Genomic DNA, 19,555 nt, shown 5'->3' with positions numbered 1-19,555 from the left:
GGGAGGAGTGAAGGGGGAGAGTCCAAAATGTTTTCTCTTGTAAGCATTCGGCTTGTTCAAGTTCCTGCCTCCTTCGGCCCACCAATTACATATGCAGCTAGGAAAGTCCATACATCCCAACCACGGCTCTTGCAGAAATGAAAGACTCTCACGAAGCACTATAATCAAGGTTCAGTCTGCCCAACAGAGTTGTAAGATAAAATTCAGGTGCCCAGTTAAATCTGGATTTCAGATAAACAATCTGAAATTTGTTATATACTTAAAATTTTTCATTATAAGTATATATATGATGCATGTCCCATACTTATACCAATAAATGCTTATACTGCTTATCTGAAACCCAAATTTCACCATGCATTTTGTATTTTTATTTGCTGAATCTGGCAATACTACTCAAAGGTAAAAGGGTCCCCAACAGATTCCAAAACTCCTATAGTAAGTATCTTTCTTATTGGGGCTTGTTTAGATGCTGGGAAAGACTGGGTCTCTGGGGAGTTCCTAATAAATGTCATTGACCTTGATATCCTGTTTGTTACAGGCATGCATAGAGCCTTTTCAGCAACACTGCATAACTAACCATTCACCATGAGAGGAGACATATTCACTCTAATTTAATGTATATTGCTGTAATATCTAAAGAATTGACCAGGTGAACTCATTTTCCCAACAGAAAAAAAAAAAAAAAAGAAAAAAGCTCAGTTGATAAGCATCTTTTTGCACACTGCTTCTGAATGTCACAACTTCTATTTTGCCCTGATTCATGGGAAGCTTCTCAAAATGAAATATCTCTCTTCACCTCTTACAGAGATTCACCCTGCCTGTATCCTATCAGCACATTTAGTGATTTTTTAAAAAATTATCCTATCACTTTATACCTATACCAGAGTAGAGTGCCCTGTGCTATACAGTAGGTTCTCATTAGTTATCTCTTTTATACATAGTAGTGTATATATGTCAATCCCAATCTCCCAATCCATTCCACCCTCCAGGAGAATATTTTATACTGATGCATTAATGCTCATTTAAGAACCTCAGAAAGGGTGAGCTGTGACAGAGCGAGAGAGAGGCATGGACATATATACACTACCAAACGTAAGGTAGATAGCTAGTGGGAAGCAGCCGCATAGCACAGGGATATCAGCTCGGTGCTTTGTGATGGCCTGGAGGGGTGGGATAGGGAGGTGGGAGGGAGGGAGATGCAAGAGGGAGGAGATATGGAAACGTGTATATGTATGGCTGATTCACTTTGTTGTAAAGCAGAAACTAACACACCATTGTAAAGTAATTATACCCCAATAAAGATGTTAAAAAAATAATAATAAAATAAAATAAAATGAAAAATAAAGTGTATTTTGGATCTGTAAAAAAAAAAGAACCTCAGAACACTTTCCAACAATCTTATGACGCACACAGGATAAGTAAATCGAGGAGCTTCCATTTGTTAAGTTAGCCAGTGTTGTGGACACGGTTTGGACACCATGTCCCCTCTGACGCCAAGTATTAAACTCCATTCATGGTGCTGAAGAAAAGTAAGATTTTAACATTTCTTGCTCAAAAGAAAAGAGAAATCATGCAATTACTTAGAAAGGGAATATTTTCAATAAAAGCTGAGGGTAAAATACTGACCCGCACAGTTCAAAGAGTTTAGGGTACACCCTTTAGTTTAGGTTGAAAGAAAAGCGCTGGAAATCTAGGGATAAGGCAGCGAGAAATTCAAAGTTCATCACCTTAACTGAACCTCTCAACTCCCCAAAAGACAAGAGATGGAGAACAGAAGCACCTAGGAGAGACACATAACTGGTTCACAGGCATAAATTTGGGATAAACCTGTATACTACTACTGTAAACCGACAGTGTCACAAATATTAATTACAGGTAATTAATATATAACCAGGAGATTGCCATATTTACCTTAGGTTATTTAAGAGATCAGATTGAAACTAAAGAGTGACATGAAGTCCTCTGAACATGGGGGCCTTCCAAGGTAATCTGGTCCACTCCCTAAACTTCTTCTGTCGGTGTCACACCAACTATTCAAAAAAAATTTTACCTTATTTTTAGAGAACTACACTAAAGAGGAGTTCATTCATAGCCAGGATTTGAGCTTGACTCCAGTGTTTCGTGCTCTACTCATAACCCACTTGGTCACCAATACCTGTCATAGCCATCTCAAAGAGTCAGCGTAACGAACAAATGTGATAACACGGAAACACTGAAAGCTAACTGTGAAGACAGTTCTTCTCTGGGTTAAAGCCCATCTTATATTCTTCTTGAAGGTCGTTGTTAAAACAGAGGTTAGACCTTTGCAAATGTTATTCTATTCTAAACTGAGAAGTCTCATGAGATCAACATGAGCTGAAGTGGTTGGGGGAAAATACACAGGGAAGAATGTATGCCCTGAGCCGGGCCTTGAAAACCACCCTGTCTGTCCCCAGGTTCTGACCTCAAGTGGCAGGACCTAACCCTGACCGGCAGGGTGTCACCCCAGCAACCTGGGACGCTGGGGAGACTCAAGAAAGCAGCTCACCAAACACCTCACTCAACACACCCTAATATCCTGCATACACAGCAGAGGCCAGCAGACTAGCCTTCATAAGACATGTGCGCCAGAGTGCATAACTACCCTGTTATACTGTGTCTAACAGGCTCAGCCACTTGACAGTAACACGTGCTTCTGAAGAGGTGGGATCCGAATTTTGCTATCAATATGACAACTTCTGACCCATTTTCCTCCTTTAAAATGGGTAAACCACCTTTTTGCCATTTACCTATTTCACAAGTATAAGATGGGAACATTTATGATCTGACAACTTTAAATTGCTTTGGTTTCATGAAAATAGCATCTAAGCATTAAAAAAAATGTGTACTGTGGTAAAATACGTATCGCTATTATGACTTTCCAAGTAAAATTTGAAATGTAAAAGAAGACTCCAATGAAGTTACTAAGAGATCTGAATTGGCTTAATAACAAGTACATATGCTATATTCTGTTTTGTCTGATTTAGAGATTCTAAGATATTGGTATAATCTTTACTAGTTGAAGCCAAGTTCGACCTAATACCAATATAAGCATTAACAACTATAAAGGATAAGGTAACTCCTTTAGTCTCGACTAGTGGTTCTCCACCACAACAGAGCTAATGCTCCCTTGTATATTGCCCCCAAAACAACGCGAAATGGAATTACTAACCCATACAGGATTTCAAAGTCAACAAAATGTCATTTCATTGAAACAAAAGTGATTTATAATAACATAACATGTATTTCAACGTGTAAATGCTCAGGCATGACTGTACTAGGAAACACAACAAAGCAAGGAAATGCTTATTCCAAGGGTAAGAACCTGAACACTAAGTCTGTGCCCATCAGCACTTCAGGGCAAATCCCAGCTCTGCCAGGACTGACACAAGTCTTCATTTTCCTACTCAGAGTAACCAAGACTGAAAATATCACCATATGCAGAGACCATGAAGGACACGTAACCATGGATGATTTGGGAGGTGCTGGGGCAGGCTCCTCAGGGAACGTTCCCTCACTGGAGGTTTTGTGAGGTCATGGTCCAGGGAGGTAAGGGATCAACAGGCCAAGCTAAGAGATTTCTATTTCAACACCTCTCTAAACACATAAATTGCTCCCTTCATACTCTATGACCTCTTGACAGATTCTGAGCTGGCCTCATGCCATGTCTGTCACTACCGCTGGCCTCTAGGAACATGCCAATTCTTCTTCTATCCTGACTTCCCAAAACTACAGAATGCTCGACTAGGAAACTTATTTTGCTATTATCTGATTTTGACCTTCATTTTAGAGGTTAGTAAATTTAGTCTGATTTAAGGTCATAAAGATTGTTAAAAGCAAAGCTAGAGGCCTCTTGATTACCAGGCCAGGAGTGTGTTCACTGTACCACATTTAAAGAATGATAAGCTTAATAATAACAGATTCTTCCGAGAAACTGAAACTTAGGGAAAACAAACAACAACAAAAATTTGAAAGATAGACTGCCTGAAATTCCCCTCCATCCTTTTCAGAGCTTCACATAGTTTCTCTGAAATCAAGCAGGTAAAAATATTAGTAGATATGCACTATAATGTGTAATTCTTTTCATGATAAGAGCTTTATTTTATTTTATTTTTTAAATAAATTTATTTATTTTATTTATTTATTTTTGGCTGCGTTGGGTCTTCGTTGCTGCGTGCGGGCTTTCTCTAGTTGTGGCAAGCGGGGGCTACTTTTTGTTGTGGTGTGTGGGCTTCTCATTGCAGTGGCTTCTCTTGTTGTGGACCACGGGCTCTAGGAGCGTGGGCTTCAGTAGTTGTGGCACGCAAGCTCAGTAGTTGTGGCACACAGGCTTAGTTGCTCTACAGCATGTGGGCTCTTCCCAGACCAGGGCTTGAACCCGTGTCTCCTGCATTAGCAGGCAGATTCCTAACCACTGCACCACCAGGGAAGCCCAAGAGCTTTTCTTAAAATAGTGGCCTAGCATGCCACTGTTTGGATGTTCTGTATTTTGCTTAATCAACTGCTTTTATTGGATATCTAGGCTATTCCTCTTCTAGTATTCACTCAGTGGGTAGTAAATAGTTAATGAATCAATGAGAAATGTTTGGATCCATACAATTAAAAAAAAAACTGTCACAAAACAAAAACACAAAAAAGGACAAAGAAAGCAACCCCACTTGCAAGGTTAAGACTGAGAATTTTAAAAACAAGGAAAAAAACTCTACAAATAGAACTGTCTTTTTAGAATACACCAAATTCTACATTATAACTACCCTAACAGTCAAACATGTCTTCTTCTCCATCCCCCCTTATTCAGCTATTTAACATTCTCCTAGATAACCATGCCAATTCGCAATGGAAAATTACCTGCATTTAAAATACACAGTCCCTTCGTGGCTTCCATCATGCTTTCCCCTCTCAGGATTGTCCCATTCTACTCCTAACCAGAGTCCTGGAAGAACAAGAAAAACAAAATGAGCATTAAATTAGGACACAGGTGATGCTCCATTTTTCTGCAAGGAAATACAGTTTGCAATGGAAACCACAGCACACAGACACCACTGGGGGAGAAAGAAATGTCTTTAGGAAAAGACAAGTCAACCTCAGACTCAGAACTTAATCAGCAAATGCAATAGCAAGTTTGGTTCAAAAAGCCAACAAAAAACACAACTGCAGAAAACAACAGTAGCTCAAATTTACAGACAGAAAGTAGAATGGTGGTTGCCAGGAGCTAAGGGGAGGGGAGAATGGGGAGTTCTTGTTTAATGGGTACAGAGTTTCAGTTTTGCAAAATGAAGAGTCCTGGAGATGGATGGTGGTGATAACTATGGCAATGTTACCGTACTTAATATCACTGAACTATACACTTAAAAGTGGTAAAATGGTAAGTTTAGTTATGTATAACTTACCACAATTAAAAAATATATATATATATATATATACACACACACACATATATAAGATATCTCTTTCAAAGCACCAGAGAGCTAACAAGGCACTGAAGAAGTACAAAATTCTTTTTTGTAATTGAACTTGTAATTGAATTACAAAATTCAGTTACAAAATTGTAATTACAAAATTACAAAATCTGAGAGAAAAGGGAAACCCAGAGTTAAACGAAGTCTTAAAGCAAATTTTTCCCCTCAAGGCATCTGCTGATTCTGGTAGAAAAGGCTGAAAAGCTAAAATGCTGAACAGAGCTTTGGCCAGAGCTTTTGAGGGACTAAGAGGTCAATAATGAAAATTACAGCCTCCCAAGGAAGATGGAGGTTGCAAGAAACTCTCTAGGTTTCGTACTGGAGCTTGAAATGCCTTGATTTTAAGAGTTAGGAAGGAACCAACTCTAAACAGACGAGCCCTTGAAGGGACTGAAGGTCAACTTCAAATAATCTCATTCCCAGATTTGTTTAAGTGATCTGGGATTGCCAGGGACCCTCGCCATCTGCCAGAGTTAACTTCAGTCCTCTCTGGAGGAAGCTAACACCATTGCAAAGCTCAAATTATAACTCTTCATAATCAATACCTGGCACTCAAACAGAAACAACGAAGCATAGAAAAAGATAAGCATCTATGACTGAAAACCAAGAAAAACAACAGCCAACAGCAGCAGATCCACTGGGCATCTGCATAACAGAGTTTTACGTATGTTTAATATTTTCAGGAAAACAAAAGATAAAATTGAGAACTTCAGCAGAAATATTTTTAAACTTTTTTCAAACCCTAAATGGAAATTCTGGAACTGAAAAATTCAATAATTCAGATTATAATTCAATGGATAGTTTTTTTACAATAGATTATACATAATTTTTTTAAAAAACAGGTGAGAAAAAAATATATACAGAACATAGCACAGTAATAAGTGATGAAAAACAGACTAGCATGTAAGAGACGTAGAGAATACAACGAAAAGGTCTACCATGTATATAGAACTGGAGCCCGCAAAAAGAAAGTAGGGAGAGATTGTGGAAAGAGCAATCTCTGAAGAAATAATGACTGAGACTATTACAAAACTAAAGAAAGGCATCAAGCCACACATTTAAGAAGGTCTAAGAAAAATAAACAGTACAAATGCAAGACAAACAAAAAACAACCACAAAAAAAAGAGAAAACAAAACAAAGCAAAACCAAACTCCACCAGTTGCCATATAACAAAAACAGAGAAAAATCTTAAAACAGCTCGGGGTGAGGGAGAGGAAACAGATTATCTCCAAAGGAAAACAACCAGAAATAGTTGACTGACTTCTCCATAGAAACAGTAAAAGCCAGAACGATAAATGAATAATATCTTCAAAATACTGGGGGAAAAAAAAAGTTAAAAACAAACAAACAAAAACACCCTGGCAATCTGGAACACTGTAATTGGTGAAAATATCCTTCAAAAAAGTAAGCAAGGGGCCCTGAATACCCAAAACAATCTTGAAAAACAGTAACAAAGTCAGAGGGCTTATACTTTCCAATTTCAAAACTTGCTACAAAGCTACTGTAATCAAAAAAGTGTGTTACTGTCATAAGGCTCAGATCAAAGGAGTAGAGTTGAGAATCCAGAAATAAACCCATACATGGTCAACTGGTTTTTGACAGAAGTGTCAAGGCAACTCAACAGGAAAGAACAGTCTTTTCAACAAATGGTGCTGAGACAACTAGATACCCACATGCAAAAGAATGAATTTGGACACCCAACTCTCAAAATAGATTAAAAAAACCTCTTAGAAGAAAACTTTATTTCTAAGGATTTATTTCTAATCCTAAAACTTAAGGGTAAATCTATAAAACCATGGATTTGGCACTGGATTCTTAGATATGGCACCAAAAGATCAAGCAACAAAAGAAAAAAACATAAATTGGACTTCATAAAATTTAAACTTTTTTTTTTTTTTTTTTTGTGGTACGTGGGCCTCTCACAACAGTGGCCTCTCCCGTTGCGGAGCACAGGCTCCGGACGTGCAGGCTCAGCGGCCATGCCTCAGGGGCCCAGCCGCTCTGTGGCATGTGGGATCCTCCCGGACCGGTGCACGAAACTATGTCCCCTGCATCGGCAGGCAGACTCTCAACCACTGCGCCACCAGGGAAGCCCAAAATTTAAACACTTTTGTACATCAAAGGCCATTAACAGAAATGGGTGAAAAATGTACCACTCTGGTGGGAGATGTTGATAATGGGAGAGGTTATGCATGTGTGGGGGCAGGAGGTATATGGGAAATCTCTGTACCTTCCACTCAACTTCCTTGTGAACCTAAAGCTATTCTAAAAAACAAAGTCTACTTTTAAAGGGTTAAAATGGTGTGTAATTGATAAAAATATCAAATCACTATGTTGCACACCTGAAACTAATATAATGTTTTAAGTCAACTATACTTCAATAAAAAGATTAAAATGGTAAATTTTATGTTACATATATTTTAACAATTTTACAGTTTTAATGGAAAAAATGGGTAAAATGGCAAATTTTGTTTTATATATATGTAACCATAACTAAAAAAAAAATTTTTTTAAGGCAACATAATGGCAACTTCAACAAAGAAATATCGACAAGGGTGATCTTCAAGGAAAAAGAAAATTATCCCAGAAGGAAGCCTGAGGATACAGAGGGGAATGAAGGGCAACAAAATGGTAAATATATGGTAAGTCTAAATTAATACTGAAATACGAAATAACAGTAATATTATCTCTTTGGGTTTAAAATACACACAGATTGGGCTTCCCTGGTGGCGCAGTGGTTAAGAATCTGCCTGCCAATGCAGGGTACACAGGTACGAGCCCTGGTCTGGGAAGATCCCACATGTCACACAGCAACTACGCCCATGTGCCACAACTACTGAGCCTGCGCTCTAGAGACTGCGAGCCACAACTACTGAGCCCGTGTATCGGAACTACTGAAGCCCATGCGCCTACAGCCCGTGTTCCACAACAAGAGAAGCCACTGCAATGAGAAGCCCACGCACCACAACGAAGAGTAGCCCCTGCTTGCCGCAACTAGAGAAAGCCCATGCACAGTAACAAAGACCCAACACAGCCAAAAATAAAATAAATTAAAAAAAATTTTTTAGTAAGATAAAATACACAGATTAAAATATCCAACGTGTGGATAAGGAAGAAGGTAGGTGGAATTAATGTTCAAGAGTTCTAACGTCTTTGCATGAGTCCAGGAAGAGGTAAAATTACTAATTTTTATTAGGCTTTTATAATTCAAAGACGTATGTTTTATTTTAATCTCTAGGGTAACCACTAAATAATAAAAATGTATAAATACCAAATTAATAGAGGGAAATTTTAAACTAATCAATCCAGTGAAAGAAAAAAAAGCAATAAAGAGCATAGGCAAGACAAATTAGAAAGTAAATAATTAGATGGTAGACATAAACCCAAATTACCAACAATTAAATAAAACCATAATGGACTAAATATTCTAGTTAAAAGCGAGCTTGCAAAAACTGTCCTCGGGATTTTGATAGGGATAGCCACTGAATCTGTAGATTGCTATGGGTAGTATTGACATTTTAATAATATTAACTCTTCAAATCCATGAACATGGGATGTCTTTCTATTTATTTATGTCTTCTTTAATTTCTTTCAACAGTGCATTATAGTTTTCATTGTACAAATCTTTTACCTCCTTGGTTAATTTTTAAGTATATCATTATTTTTGATGTGGTATAAACATACAATGCAGTATTATTCAGCCTTAAAAAGGAAGGAAATTTTAACACATGCTACAGCATGGATGAACCCTGAGGACATTATACTAAGTGAAGTCATCCAGTCACAAAAGGACAAATGCTGTATGATTCCACCTATATGAGGTACTTAGAGTAGTCAAATTCATGGAGACAGAAAGTAGAATGTAGTTGCCAGGGACTGGGGGAGGGGAGAATGGGAAACTAACGTGTAATGAGTATGAAGGTTCAGTTCGAGAAGATAAAAAAGGTTTTGGAGATGGATGACGATGGTGGTTGCACAATATGAATGTACCTAATGCCACTGAACAGTACACTTAAAAAATGTGAAAAATGTAACTTTTATGTTATGTGTATTTTACCACAACAAAAAATAAATAAAAATTTAAAAACTGAAATCAGAGTAGGTTCTCTCAACACAGTGGAATTCAGCTGGAAGTCAGTAACACAGAACTCATTAGAAAAGCCTCATATATTTAGAAATTAAGGAATATCATTCCAAATTACCTTGCATCAAAAAAGAAAGCACAATGTCAATTAGAAAATACTTTGAACCAAATCATAATGAAAACGCTACATGTCAAAATGTGGGGAATGCAGCTAAAGTTGCATTTTGAGAGAAACTTACAGACTTAAATGTATACGTTAGGTTCAAGACGGAAAACAATCATCTGTCTCAAAATGTTAAGGGGAGAAAAACAAGTTAATTAAACCTACAGAAAGTAAAAGGAAGTAAATAATAAGGAGTGAAAATTAATAGGACAGGAAAATAAGTAAGACAGTTCTCTGCCCCAAAACATCTTAAAGTTTTCTAATAGGGACAGATGTGTAAACTAACAGTCATTATATAAAGAATCAGTCTTGGAGTAAAAGTAAATTCAGGTGTTATGGGAGCACAGATAAGAAGACAAGTTAATATTGCTCGGAGTAGTTATGGGAAAGACATACAGAGGTAGTAACACTTGAGGTCAGCCTTGAAGAAAAAATATGCCAGGTGAAGGCATAGTGTGAGATTTCATAATCTGTTTATAGGACCTCAAAAAATCCTGAGTAGCTAGAGCTAAAAGTGTTGCCCAGAGGTTGCACAGGAGCATGTAGTTCAGGAGAAAAAGACTAAAGGTGTTAAAAGAGATTGCGCCCAACTGTGTCAAAGAGGTTGCAACGTGGTAAAAGCTTTAACTTTATCCTGCTTCTCCAGAGAACCCTATGTAATAAGCATAGAGAAAAGAAGACATACAGATGGCCAATAGGCACATAAAAAGATGCTCATCATCTAATTATTAGAGAAATGCAAATCAAAACTACAATGAGGTACCACCTCACACCAGTCACAATGGACACCATTAAAAAGTCTACAAATAATAAATGCTGGAAAGGGTGTGGAGAAAAGGGAACCCTCTTACACTGTTGGCGGGAATGTAAACTGGTTCAGCCACTATGGAGAACAGTATGGAGGTTCCTCAAAAAACTAAAAATAGAGTTACCTTATGACCCAGCAATTCCACTCCTGGGCATATACCTAGATAAAACTATAATTCCAAAAGATACATGCACCCCAATGTTCACAGCAGCACTACTTACAAGAGCTAAGACATGGAAGCAACCTAGATGTCCATCAACAGATGAATGGAAAAAGAAGATATGGTACATATATACAATGGACTATTACTCAACCATTAAAAAGAATGAAATAATGCCATTTGCAACAACATGGATAGACCTAGAAATTATCACACTAAGTGAAGTCAGACAGAGAAAGACAAATACCATATTATATCACTTATATGTGGAATCTAAAACATTGATACGACACAAATGAACATATCTATGAAACAGAAACAGATTCACAAACATAGAGAACAGACTTGTGGTTGCCAAGGGAGTGGGGGTAGGGAAAGACTGGGAGTTTGGGATTAGCAGATGCAAACTATTATATATAGAATGGATAAACAACAAAGTCCTACTATATAATACGGGGAACTATATTCAATATCCTGTGATAAACCATAATGGAAAAGAATATGAAAAAGAATATATATATGTATAACTGAATCACTTTACTGTATAGCAGAAATTAACACAACATTGTAAATCAACTATACTTCAATAAAATTTTTTTTAAAAAGCACGGAGAAACATGACCTCAATTTTAAAGGTAAAAACTGAAGCTTGGGGAAAATATGTGACTTGTTAAAGGGAAAACTCTGTTTCTTCCACTCATCTCACAACACTTCTGACACCAGATGTGTGGGTTTTTCCACACCAAGAGATTCTCCAGTTCTTGGTGGACAGGAGGGGGGGTGCTGCAATTTAACTCAATTCTGACACGGACTGCCTGGAGTTAGTGCAGACCCCTAGGTTAACGGCTTAGTCCCACAAGATTGCACCCGCTTGAGACGCTAGTCTCAGGTCCCAGGTTGTCACTTGTACTTCTCACCAACAGCCTATAAATCAGGGGTCTCCACATTCCTTCCTAAAAATTCCTAATTTGCTAGAACGGCTCAGAGAACTCAGGGAAACACTTACGCTTACCAGTTTATTATAACGGATATAATAAAGGAGGCAGATGAAGAGGTACATAGGGCAAGGTCCGGAAAAGTCCTGCGCGCAGGAGTCTCTCCCTGTGGAGTTTGGGGCACCACCCTCTCAGCATGTAGATGGGCTCACCAACCTGGAAGCTCTCCAAATACATAGTTTAGGGATTTTCATGGAGACTTCATCATGTAGGCATGATTGATTACTAACTCTATCTCCAATCCTCTTCCCTCCCCAGAAGATAGGAATGAGACTGAAAGTTGCAGCCTCCTAATCATGCTGTGGTCCTTCTGGTGACTAGTCCCCAGTCTGATGCTATCTAGGGGATTTCATCAGTCTGGATATTCCAAGGGCCTTAGATGCTCTTGTGTCAGGAACTGAGGTCAAAGACCAAATATGAGAACGAAAGAGGCTCCTGGCATCCCCACACTCAGGAAATTACATGGGTTTTAGGAGCTCTGTGTCAGGAACCTGATGCAGAGACCAATATCTATTTCTTATTGTCACAACTGCCAAAATAACATAGCCAAAAAGAACCAGATCCTGTACTAGCACACACACAATTCTTTTGTGTCCTAATCCACTTTTTCTTTTTAAAATTTATTTATTTTTGGCTGCGTTGGTCTTCGTTGCTGTGCACAGGCTTTCTCTAGTTGCGGTGAGCAGGGGCTTGTCTTTGTTGCAATGCACAGGCTTCTCATTGTGGTGGCTTCTCTTGTTGCAGAGCCCGGGCTCTGGGTGCACAGGCTCAGTAGTTGTAGCTCACGGGCTCTAGGGCGCAGGCTCAGTAGTTGTGGCACAAGGGCTTAGTTGCTCCGTGGCATGTGGGATCTTCCCAGACCAGGGCTCGAACCCATGTCCCCCGCATTGGCAGGCGGATTCTTAACCACTGTGCCACCAGGGAAGCCCTAATCCACTTTTTATCAAACAAATGCCTTTAGATAAGAAGTAAATACAGTAATGTTATTCATCATAAAAGCCATCAGAATGAGTTAAGTTGATGGATATCACCAAGAAGAATGCACAACACAAGGCCATTCTTCCACAATACAAAGAACAAGTCACAACTCAAGCTAACACAGGTGGAAAAAGCAAGGCCAGCATTCAGTTGTGATGAGCTGTAACTCTGATGAAGAATAACTATTGTTTGGCAAGGTATTACCCAGGAGCCAGTGCATTAAAGACAGAGTAGCAAGCAGAGAAATCAGTGTAGTACATTTGAGAGAGCAGAGAGGAGTGGTAGCTGGGCAGTACTTCCTCATCAGTTAGCTCCCAAGAGTGTAAGATCCGGCTCTGCCTTCTACATGCCAGGGGTGATAAGACCTTGATTAGCCACAGTCTAGCAAATTCAAATGCACAAAAGATTGAAGCAGACACGAGAATATAAGCTTATTAATTTACAATGATAAATAAAACTGTCACACACAAGCCTAAATCTCTTGACTAACATGAGGACTCCATTCTCTTCCAGGACATCAAGACACATGAAAAATCAGTTGTAATCAGACCCAACCTCGCTGAAATCACAAGATTTAAAAATAATGACTCCAACAGCCCAACAGTCACACTCCTTGGTATTTACCTAAATGGGTTGAAACTTATGTCTACACAAAAGCCTGCACACAGATGTTTACAGAAGCTTTATTCATAATGGCCAAAACTTGGACACATGGACAAATATTCCATCTAGACAATGGAATATTATTTACTGCTAAAAAGAAATGAGCTCTCAAGACATGAAAAGACATGGAGGAAAATTCAATGCAGATTACTAAGTGAAAAAAGGCAATGTGAAAAGGCTACATATAGTAGGATTCCAACTATATGAATTTCTGGAAAAGGCAAAACTATGGAGACAGTAAAAAGATCGATGATTACCACAGCTTAGGGGTGGAGAGAGGAATGAATAAGCAGAGCACAGGAGATTTCTAAGCCAGTGAACTATTCCATGTGATATTATAATAGTGGACAAACGTCACTGAACACTTGTCAAAACCCAAAGAATGTTCGACAGCAAGAGTGAACTCTAAGTGAGGGACTCTGGGTGATGGAGATGTGTCAGTTTAGGCTCATCCACTGTAACAGATGTACTGCTCTGGAGCTGGGTGTTGATAGCGGGGAGGCTGTGCTGTTGTGGGCACTCTGTACTTTCTGCTCACTTTTTCTGTGAGCCTAAATTGCTCTAAAAAGTGGACTATTTAAAAAAAATAATAACTCCATATACATGACCAATATATTCTACTCCTGTAAACACACTAGCACGAGAAGCCACACCATAACTCAGGAGATGCTTGGTGAGCATGAAATACAAACTAGACAAATTCGATAAATGGAATATTTAATGGTGTTTGGTAAAAGTATCTAGACCTGTCTATCTCATAAGGTCAGTAACCTTAACAGTGAGATAGGAATCATCTCAAGTCCAGTGGCTATAACTCCTGGATCCACCTCCACTCTAGGGCTGTGCCAGGGATACGGTCCCTTTGCCTTCCCTCTTCGAAGTCTAAGATGGGTACTGCCAACATCTGCCTTGGCGATTCTTTTGTCCTGACTTCCTCCTGAGAAAACCGACACTTGCTTTTTTGCTTTAAAGATATATGACTACACTCAAGTCATCCAAGTGAGAAATTCAGAGAACTTTCCATCTCCATTGAGTGATGTTGCTAATCTGATTCACTGTTGATCTTCACAAAATTACTCTCAGGGAGAGTACCAGCTTGTGCCTCCAAATACTGTCCACAGCTCATAGCTGAAACAAAGTCAAAGTTTCAATCCTCCAACAGCTGGAATCAGTTTACTACACGGTTAGTCTAAAAAACCTTGGGGTCTTTGAAATTATGAAGTAGGTTATTTTTAACACTACGCTAGGCAGTCTTAGGAATATTCCAGTGCCTCCTGGAGGTGCTCTTGCTGTTAATCTGTAATCTGTAGCTTGAGAATGTCCTTAAAAGATTTACAATAACATACAATTTAAAAAAACTTAAGGGGAGAGGGCTCCAATCAAGATGGTGGAGTAGCAGGATGTGGAACTCACCTCCTCCCACAAATACATCAAAAATACAACTACAGGGCTTCCCTGGTGGTGCAGTGGTTGAGAGTCCGCCTGCCGATGCAGGGGACGCGAGTTCATGCCCCGGTCCGGGAGGATCCCACATGCCGCGGAGCGGCTGGGCCCATGAACTGTGGCCGCTGAGCCTGCGCATCCGGAGCCTGTGCTCCGCAATGGGAGAGGCCACAACAGTGAGAGGCCTGCGTACCACAAAAATAAAAATTAAAAAAAACAAAACACAACTACAAACAGAACAATTCTCACAAAACACCTATTCTCACAAAACAATTCTCACAAAACACCTACAATTCTCACAAAACAATTTTCACAGAACAAGTAGAAGACCTCAAACACCTGAAAGGACAAGAAAGATCTCCATGTAACCAGATAAGATGATAGGGAAAAAATAAAAAAGAGGAAGTGGGATGGGACCTGCACCTCTAGGAGGGAGCTGAAAAAAAGAAAGGTTCCCTCACCCTGGGAAGCCCCATCACTGGAGGGGAGATCAGCCGGGACAGAAAAGGAGCTTCAGAGGCTCAGAGGAGAGTGCAACAACCAGTTTGCGGCAGGCAGACAACAGAGAGACCTACACAGATCGTCTATGCCACAACCCTACGTCCCCCAGTCTGAGACGCGCATCCACTGGTACCGGTGATGGCTGGGTGCTGAAACTTGGGGTGTAGAGGACAAACCCGGGGAGAGGACTGGTGTTGGCTGCGTGGAGAGAGCCTGAGCGGCTGGAGTGTGGCACAGCCGCAAACGGGGGTGGTTGCGGAAGAAGCCTGGGCCCGCCATAGAAGCACAGCGCCACTAATCAGTGTCGCATGAAGGGACAGCCTCTGGCTCCATGCACAGGCCCCCCTGCGGGCTTCGGGAGAGCACACGCCATCCACTGCCTCGGCCGGCTCCTGCCTGGGCAAGCTCACTGGTCCCAGTGGCCACCCAGGCGGGCTCCCATGCCAACCACCACCTTGGCAGGCCCCAGGAGCAGATGCCAGCAGGTTGCCCATGCACAGAGGTGGACCTGAACGACAGCGGAGCACCAGGGGTTGCACGACTCAGGAAGTAGAGCTGAAATCTCTCCCTGCAGCTGCATGAGCTGCGGGTTTACGCCTCTGTCTTTGTAAATTCAGCGCCCTTGAGACATCTGAATGGACAATGGGTGCTCCCACAGCTGGGATGGGTATGGCCTTAGCAGCTGTGGGCTTTGTGGGCGCATGAAAAAGGGGACTGGGCCAGGACAGGGTCTGAGCTGCCTCTATAGCTCCCACTGCAGGTCCAGGTGCACAACTGCTGCAGTCCTGGGACCTGATTTCAGTGGGTCTGCGCTGGTGGCTTTGTGAAAACAATGCCTGAGAGGCACCAGGGCCAAATGCCAGCATACCCAAGGCTGAGGCAGGGCCAAGGGCAATGGCAACAAAGGTGTACTTTGTGAGCCTGCACAACAGGTGAAAGGTGACATGACAGAGAAAACTCATCGGTGAAAAGCTCTGGGGAATTCCCTGGTGGTGCAGTGGTTAAGAGTCCACCTGCCAGGGGCTTCCCTGGTGGTACACTGTTTAAGGATCTACCTGCAAATGCAGGGAACACGGGTTTGAGCCCTGGTCCGAGAAGATCCCACATGCTGTGGAGCAACTAGGCCTGTGTGCCACAACTACTGAGCCTGCACTCTAGAGCCCATGCTCCACAACAACAGAAGCCACTGCAATGAGAAGCCCGCACACCGCAACGAAAAGTAGTCCCCACTCGCCACAACTAGAGAAAGTTCGCACGCAGCAAGGAAGACCCAGCGCAGCCAAAAATAAATAAATAAAATTAAATAATTAATTTTTTTAAAAAAAGAAAAGAAAACCTCCAGCAGAGGAACACTCAGTGGCTCCTCTCCCAGTGGGAGCACTCCAATCCCACCTACCTCGCACTGTAGCTCAGAAGCACAGCTCAGAAACGGATCTGAGGGCTTCTACTCCAAAAACTAGGGAGTAGACCCTGCCCCTGAAAGGGCAGTGACAGCCACAGAGGAAAGAGAAGGCCCCACTCAATATCCAGGGCAGGCTCTGATCACCACAACACCAGTCATACTACCTATCAATGGGATAATGCCAGCATACACTGAGGGAAGAGGTGGCAGATACCCATACTAAAAACAACCCTCACACCATAAATATCAAGCCCATGCAGGCTACACAGGGATGCTCTCACATAAAAATAGCCTCCATGACTAACAGTCTCCTCTAATAGTCTCCTATTTTTATTATCCACTCACATCAATGGACAGATCCTCTAGATAAAAAATCAACAAGGCAACAGAGATTCTAAATGATACAATGAAATAGTTAGACTCAATTGATATTTTGAGGGCATTACATCCAAAAACAAAACCAAAAAAAACAGAATACACATTCTTTTCAAGCACGGAACATTCTCTAGAATTGACCACATAATAGGGCACAAAACAAGCCTCAACAAATACAAGAGTACAGAAATTATCTCAAGCATCTTCTCTGACCACAATGGCATGAAACTAGAAATCAACCACAGGGAAAGAAATGGAAAAAAAAATGATTACATGGAAACTAAACAACATGCTACTAAAAAACCAAGGTGTCAACAAGGAAATTTTAAAAATTTAGGACTTTCCTCGTGGTCCAGTGGCTAAGGCTCCATGCTCCCAATGCAGGGGGCCTGGGTTCAACCCCTGGTTGGGGAACTAGAGCTCTTATGCCACAACTAAAGAGTTCGCATGCCGGAACTAAAGATCCTGCACGCAGCAACAAAGACCCCATGTGCTGCAACTAAGACCCAGCACAGCCAAATAAATAAATATATATTTTTAAAAACATACTAAAAAAATTTAAAATACCTTGAGACAAATGACAATGAAAACAAAATCATATAAAATATATGGGATGCAGCCAAAGCAGTTCTTAGAGGGAAGTTCATAGCAATAGAGGCCTTCCTGAGAAAACAAGAAAAATCCAAAATAACCTAAAATACCACCCAAAAACAATTAGAAAAAGAAAAACAAAACCTAAAGTCAGGAGAAGAAGGAAATAATAGAGATAAGGGAGGAAATAAATAAAATAGAGATTAAAAAGCAATAGAAAAAAGTCAATAAAACCAAGAGCTTTTTCTTTGAAAAGGTAAACAAAATTGATAAGCCTCTGGCTAGGCTCACCAAAAAGAAAAGAAAGAACCCAAATTAAACAAATAAAGAAATAAAAAAGGAGAAATCTCAACCAATACCACAGAAATACAAAAAAAATAAGGAATACTATGAACAATTATATGCCAACAAATTTAACAACCTGTAAGAAATGGACAGCTTTCTAGAAACATACAGCCCACCAAAACTGAATCAAGAAAAAAATAGATAATTTGAACAGATCGATCACTAGAAGTGAAATATAATCTGTAGTTTAAAAACAACTCCCGGGCTTCCCTGGTGGCGCAGTGGTTGAGAGTCCGCCTGCCGATGTGGGGAACACGGGTTCATGCCCCGATCCGGGAGGGTCCCACATGCTGCGGAGTGGCTGTGCCCGTGGGCTGTGGCCGATGGGCCTGCGCGTCCGGAGCCTGTGCTCCGTGGCGGGAGAGGCCACAGCAGTGAGAGGCCTGCGTACCAAAAAAAAAAAAAAAGCAAACAAAAAATCAAACAAAAAATAACTCCCAACAATCAAAAGTCCAGGACCAGATGGCTTCAAAGGAGAATTCTACCAAACATGCAAAGAAAAATTTATACTGATCCTTCTCAAACTCTTCCAAAAGACTGAAGAGGAGGGAACACTCCCGAAGACGTTCTATGAAGCCACCATCACCCTGACACCAAAATCAGACAAAGATACCACCACAAAAGAAAATTACAGGTCAATATCTTTGATGAACATAGATGCAAAAATTCTCAACAAAATATTAGCAAACTGAATCCAACAACACATAAAAAAGATCATACACCATGACCAAGCAGGATTCATCCCAAGTTCACAAGGATGGTTCAACATACACAAATCAATCAATGTAATACACCACATTAACAAAAGTCAAAAACCACATGATCACCTCAATAGGTGCAGAAAAAGCATTTGACAATATTCAACATCGATTTATGATCAAAACTCTTCCCAAAGTGGATACAGGGGGACATATCTCTACATAATAAAAGCCATTTATGAAAACCCACCACAGCCATTATAATACTCAATGGTGAAAAGCTGAAAGCCTTCCTGCTAAAATCTGGAACAAGACAAGGATGCCCACTCTCACCACTTCTATTCAACATGGTATTGGAAGTCCTAGCCACAGCAATCAGACAAAAAAAAGAAATAAAAGGTATCCAAATAGGAAGTGAAGAGGTAAAATTGTCACTATATGGAAAAATGACATATTATATATAAAACCCCTAAGGACTCTACACAAAAAATACTAGATCTAATAAATGAATTCAGCAAAGTAGCAGGATACAAGATTAACATACAGAAATCAGTTGCATTTCTTAACACTAACAATGAAATATCACAAAGGGAATGTAAACAAGAAATTCCTTTAAATGGCATCAAAAAAAAAAAAAAAAAAAAAAAAAACCTTAGGAATAAACCTCACCAAGGAGGTGAAAGACTTACGTGCTGAGAACTATCAATACAAAACATTAATAAAGGAAGATAAAGATGACTCAAAGAAATGGAAAGATATCCCATGCTCTTGTATTGGAAAAATAAATACTGTTAAAATGGCCATACTACCCAAAGCAACCCACAGATTTAATGCAATACCTATCAAAATACCCATAACATTTTTCACAGAA

The 19,555-nt window shown here is 40.1% G+C and overlaps 1 protein-coding gene across 4 annotated transcripts in view; it reads right to left on the bottom strand.

Moving 5' to 3' along the window:
* The window catches only part of TBCE (tubulin folding cofactor E), a 110,226-nt gene that overhangs the window by 31,128 nt on the left and 59,543 nt on the right, over positions 1–19,555 (bottom strand). For all 4 annotated transcript variants that reach the window (XR_003430185.1, XR_003430187.1, XM_027093969.1 and 1 more), the window contains one exon: positions 4,867–4,951. Coding sequence is in view for 2 of the 4 variants with exons in the window: in XM_027093969.1 (XP_026949770.1) it covers positions 4,867–4,951 (85 nt within the window). In the remaining 2 variants the exon portion in view is untranslated. The remainder of the gene's footprint in view (positions 1–4,866; positions 4,952–19,555) is intronic.

Source organism: Aethalodelphis obliquidens, unplaced genomic scaffold (assembly GCF_003676395.1).
Source record: "Aethalodelphis obliquidens isolate GAN/ISIS:26980383/991018 unplaced genomic scaffold, ASM367639v1 scaffold87, whole genome shotgun sequence".
NCBI classification, from domain to species: domain Eukaryota; kingdom Metazoa; phylum Chordata; class Mammalia; order Artiodactyla; family Delphinidae; genus Aethalodelphis; species Aethalodelphis obliquidens.
The sequence above is the reverse complement of the archived record's forward strand: the minus strand, read 5'-3'. Positions and strand labels throughout refer to the sequence as shown.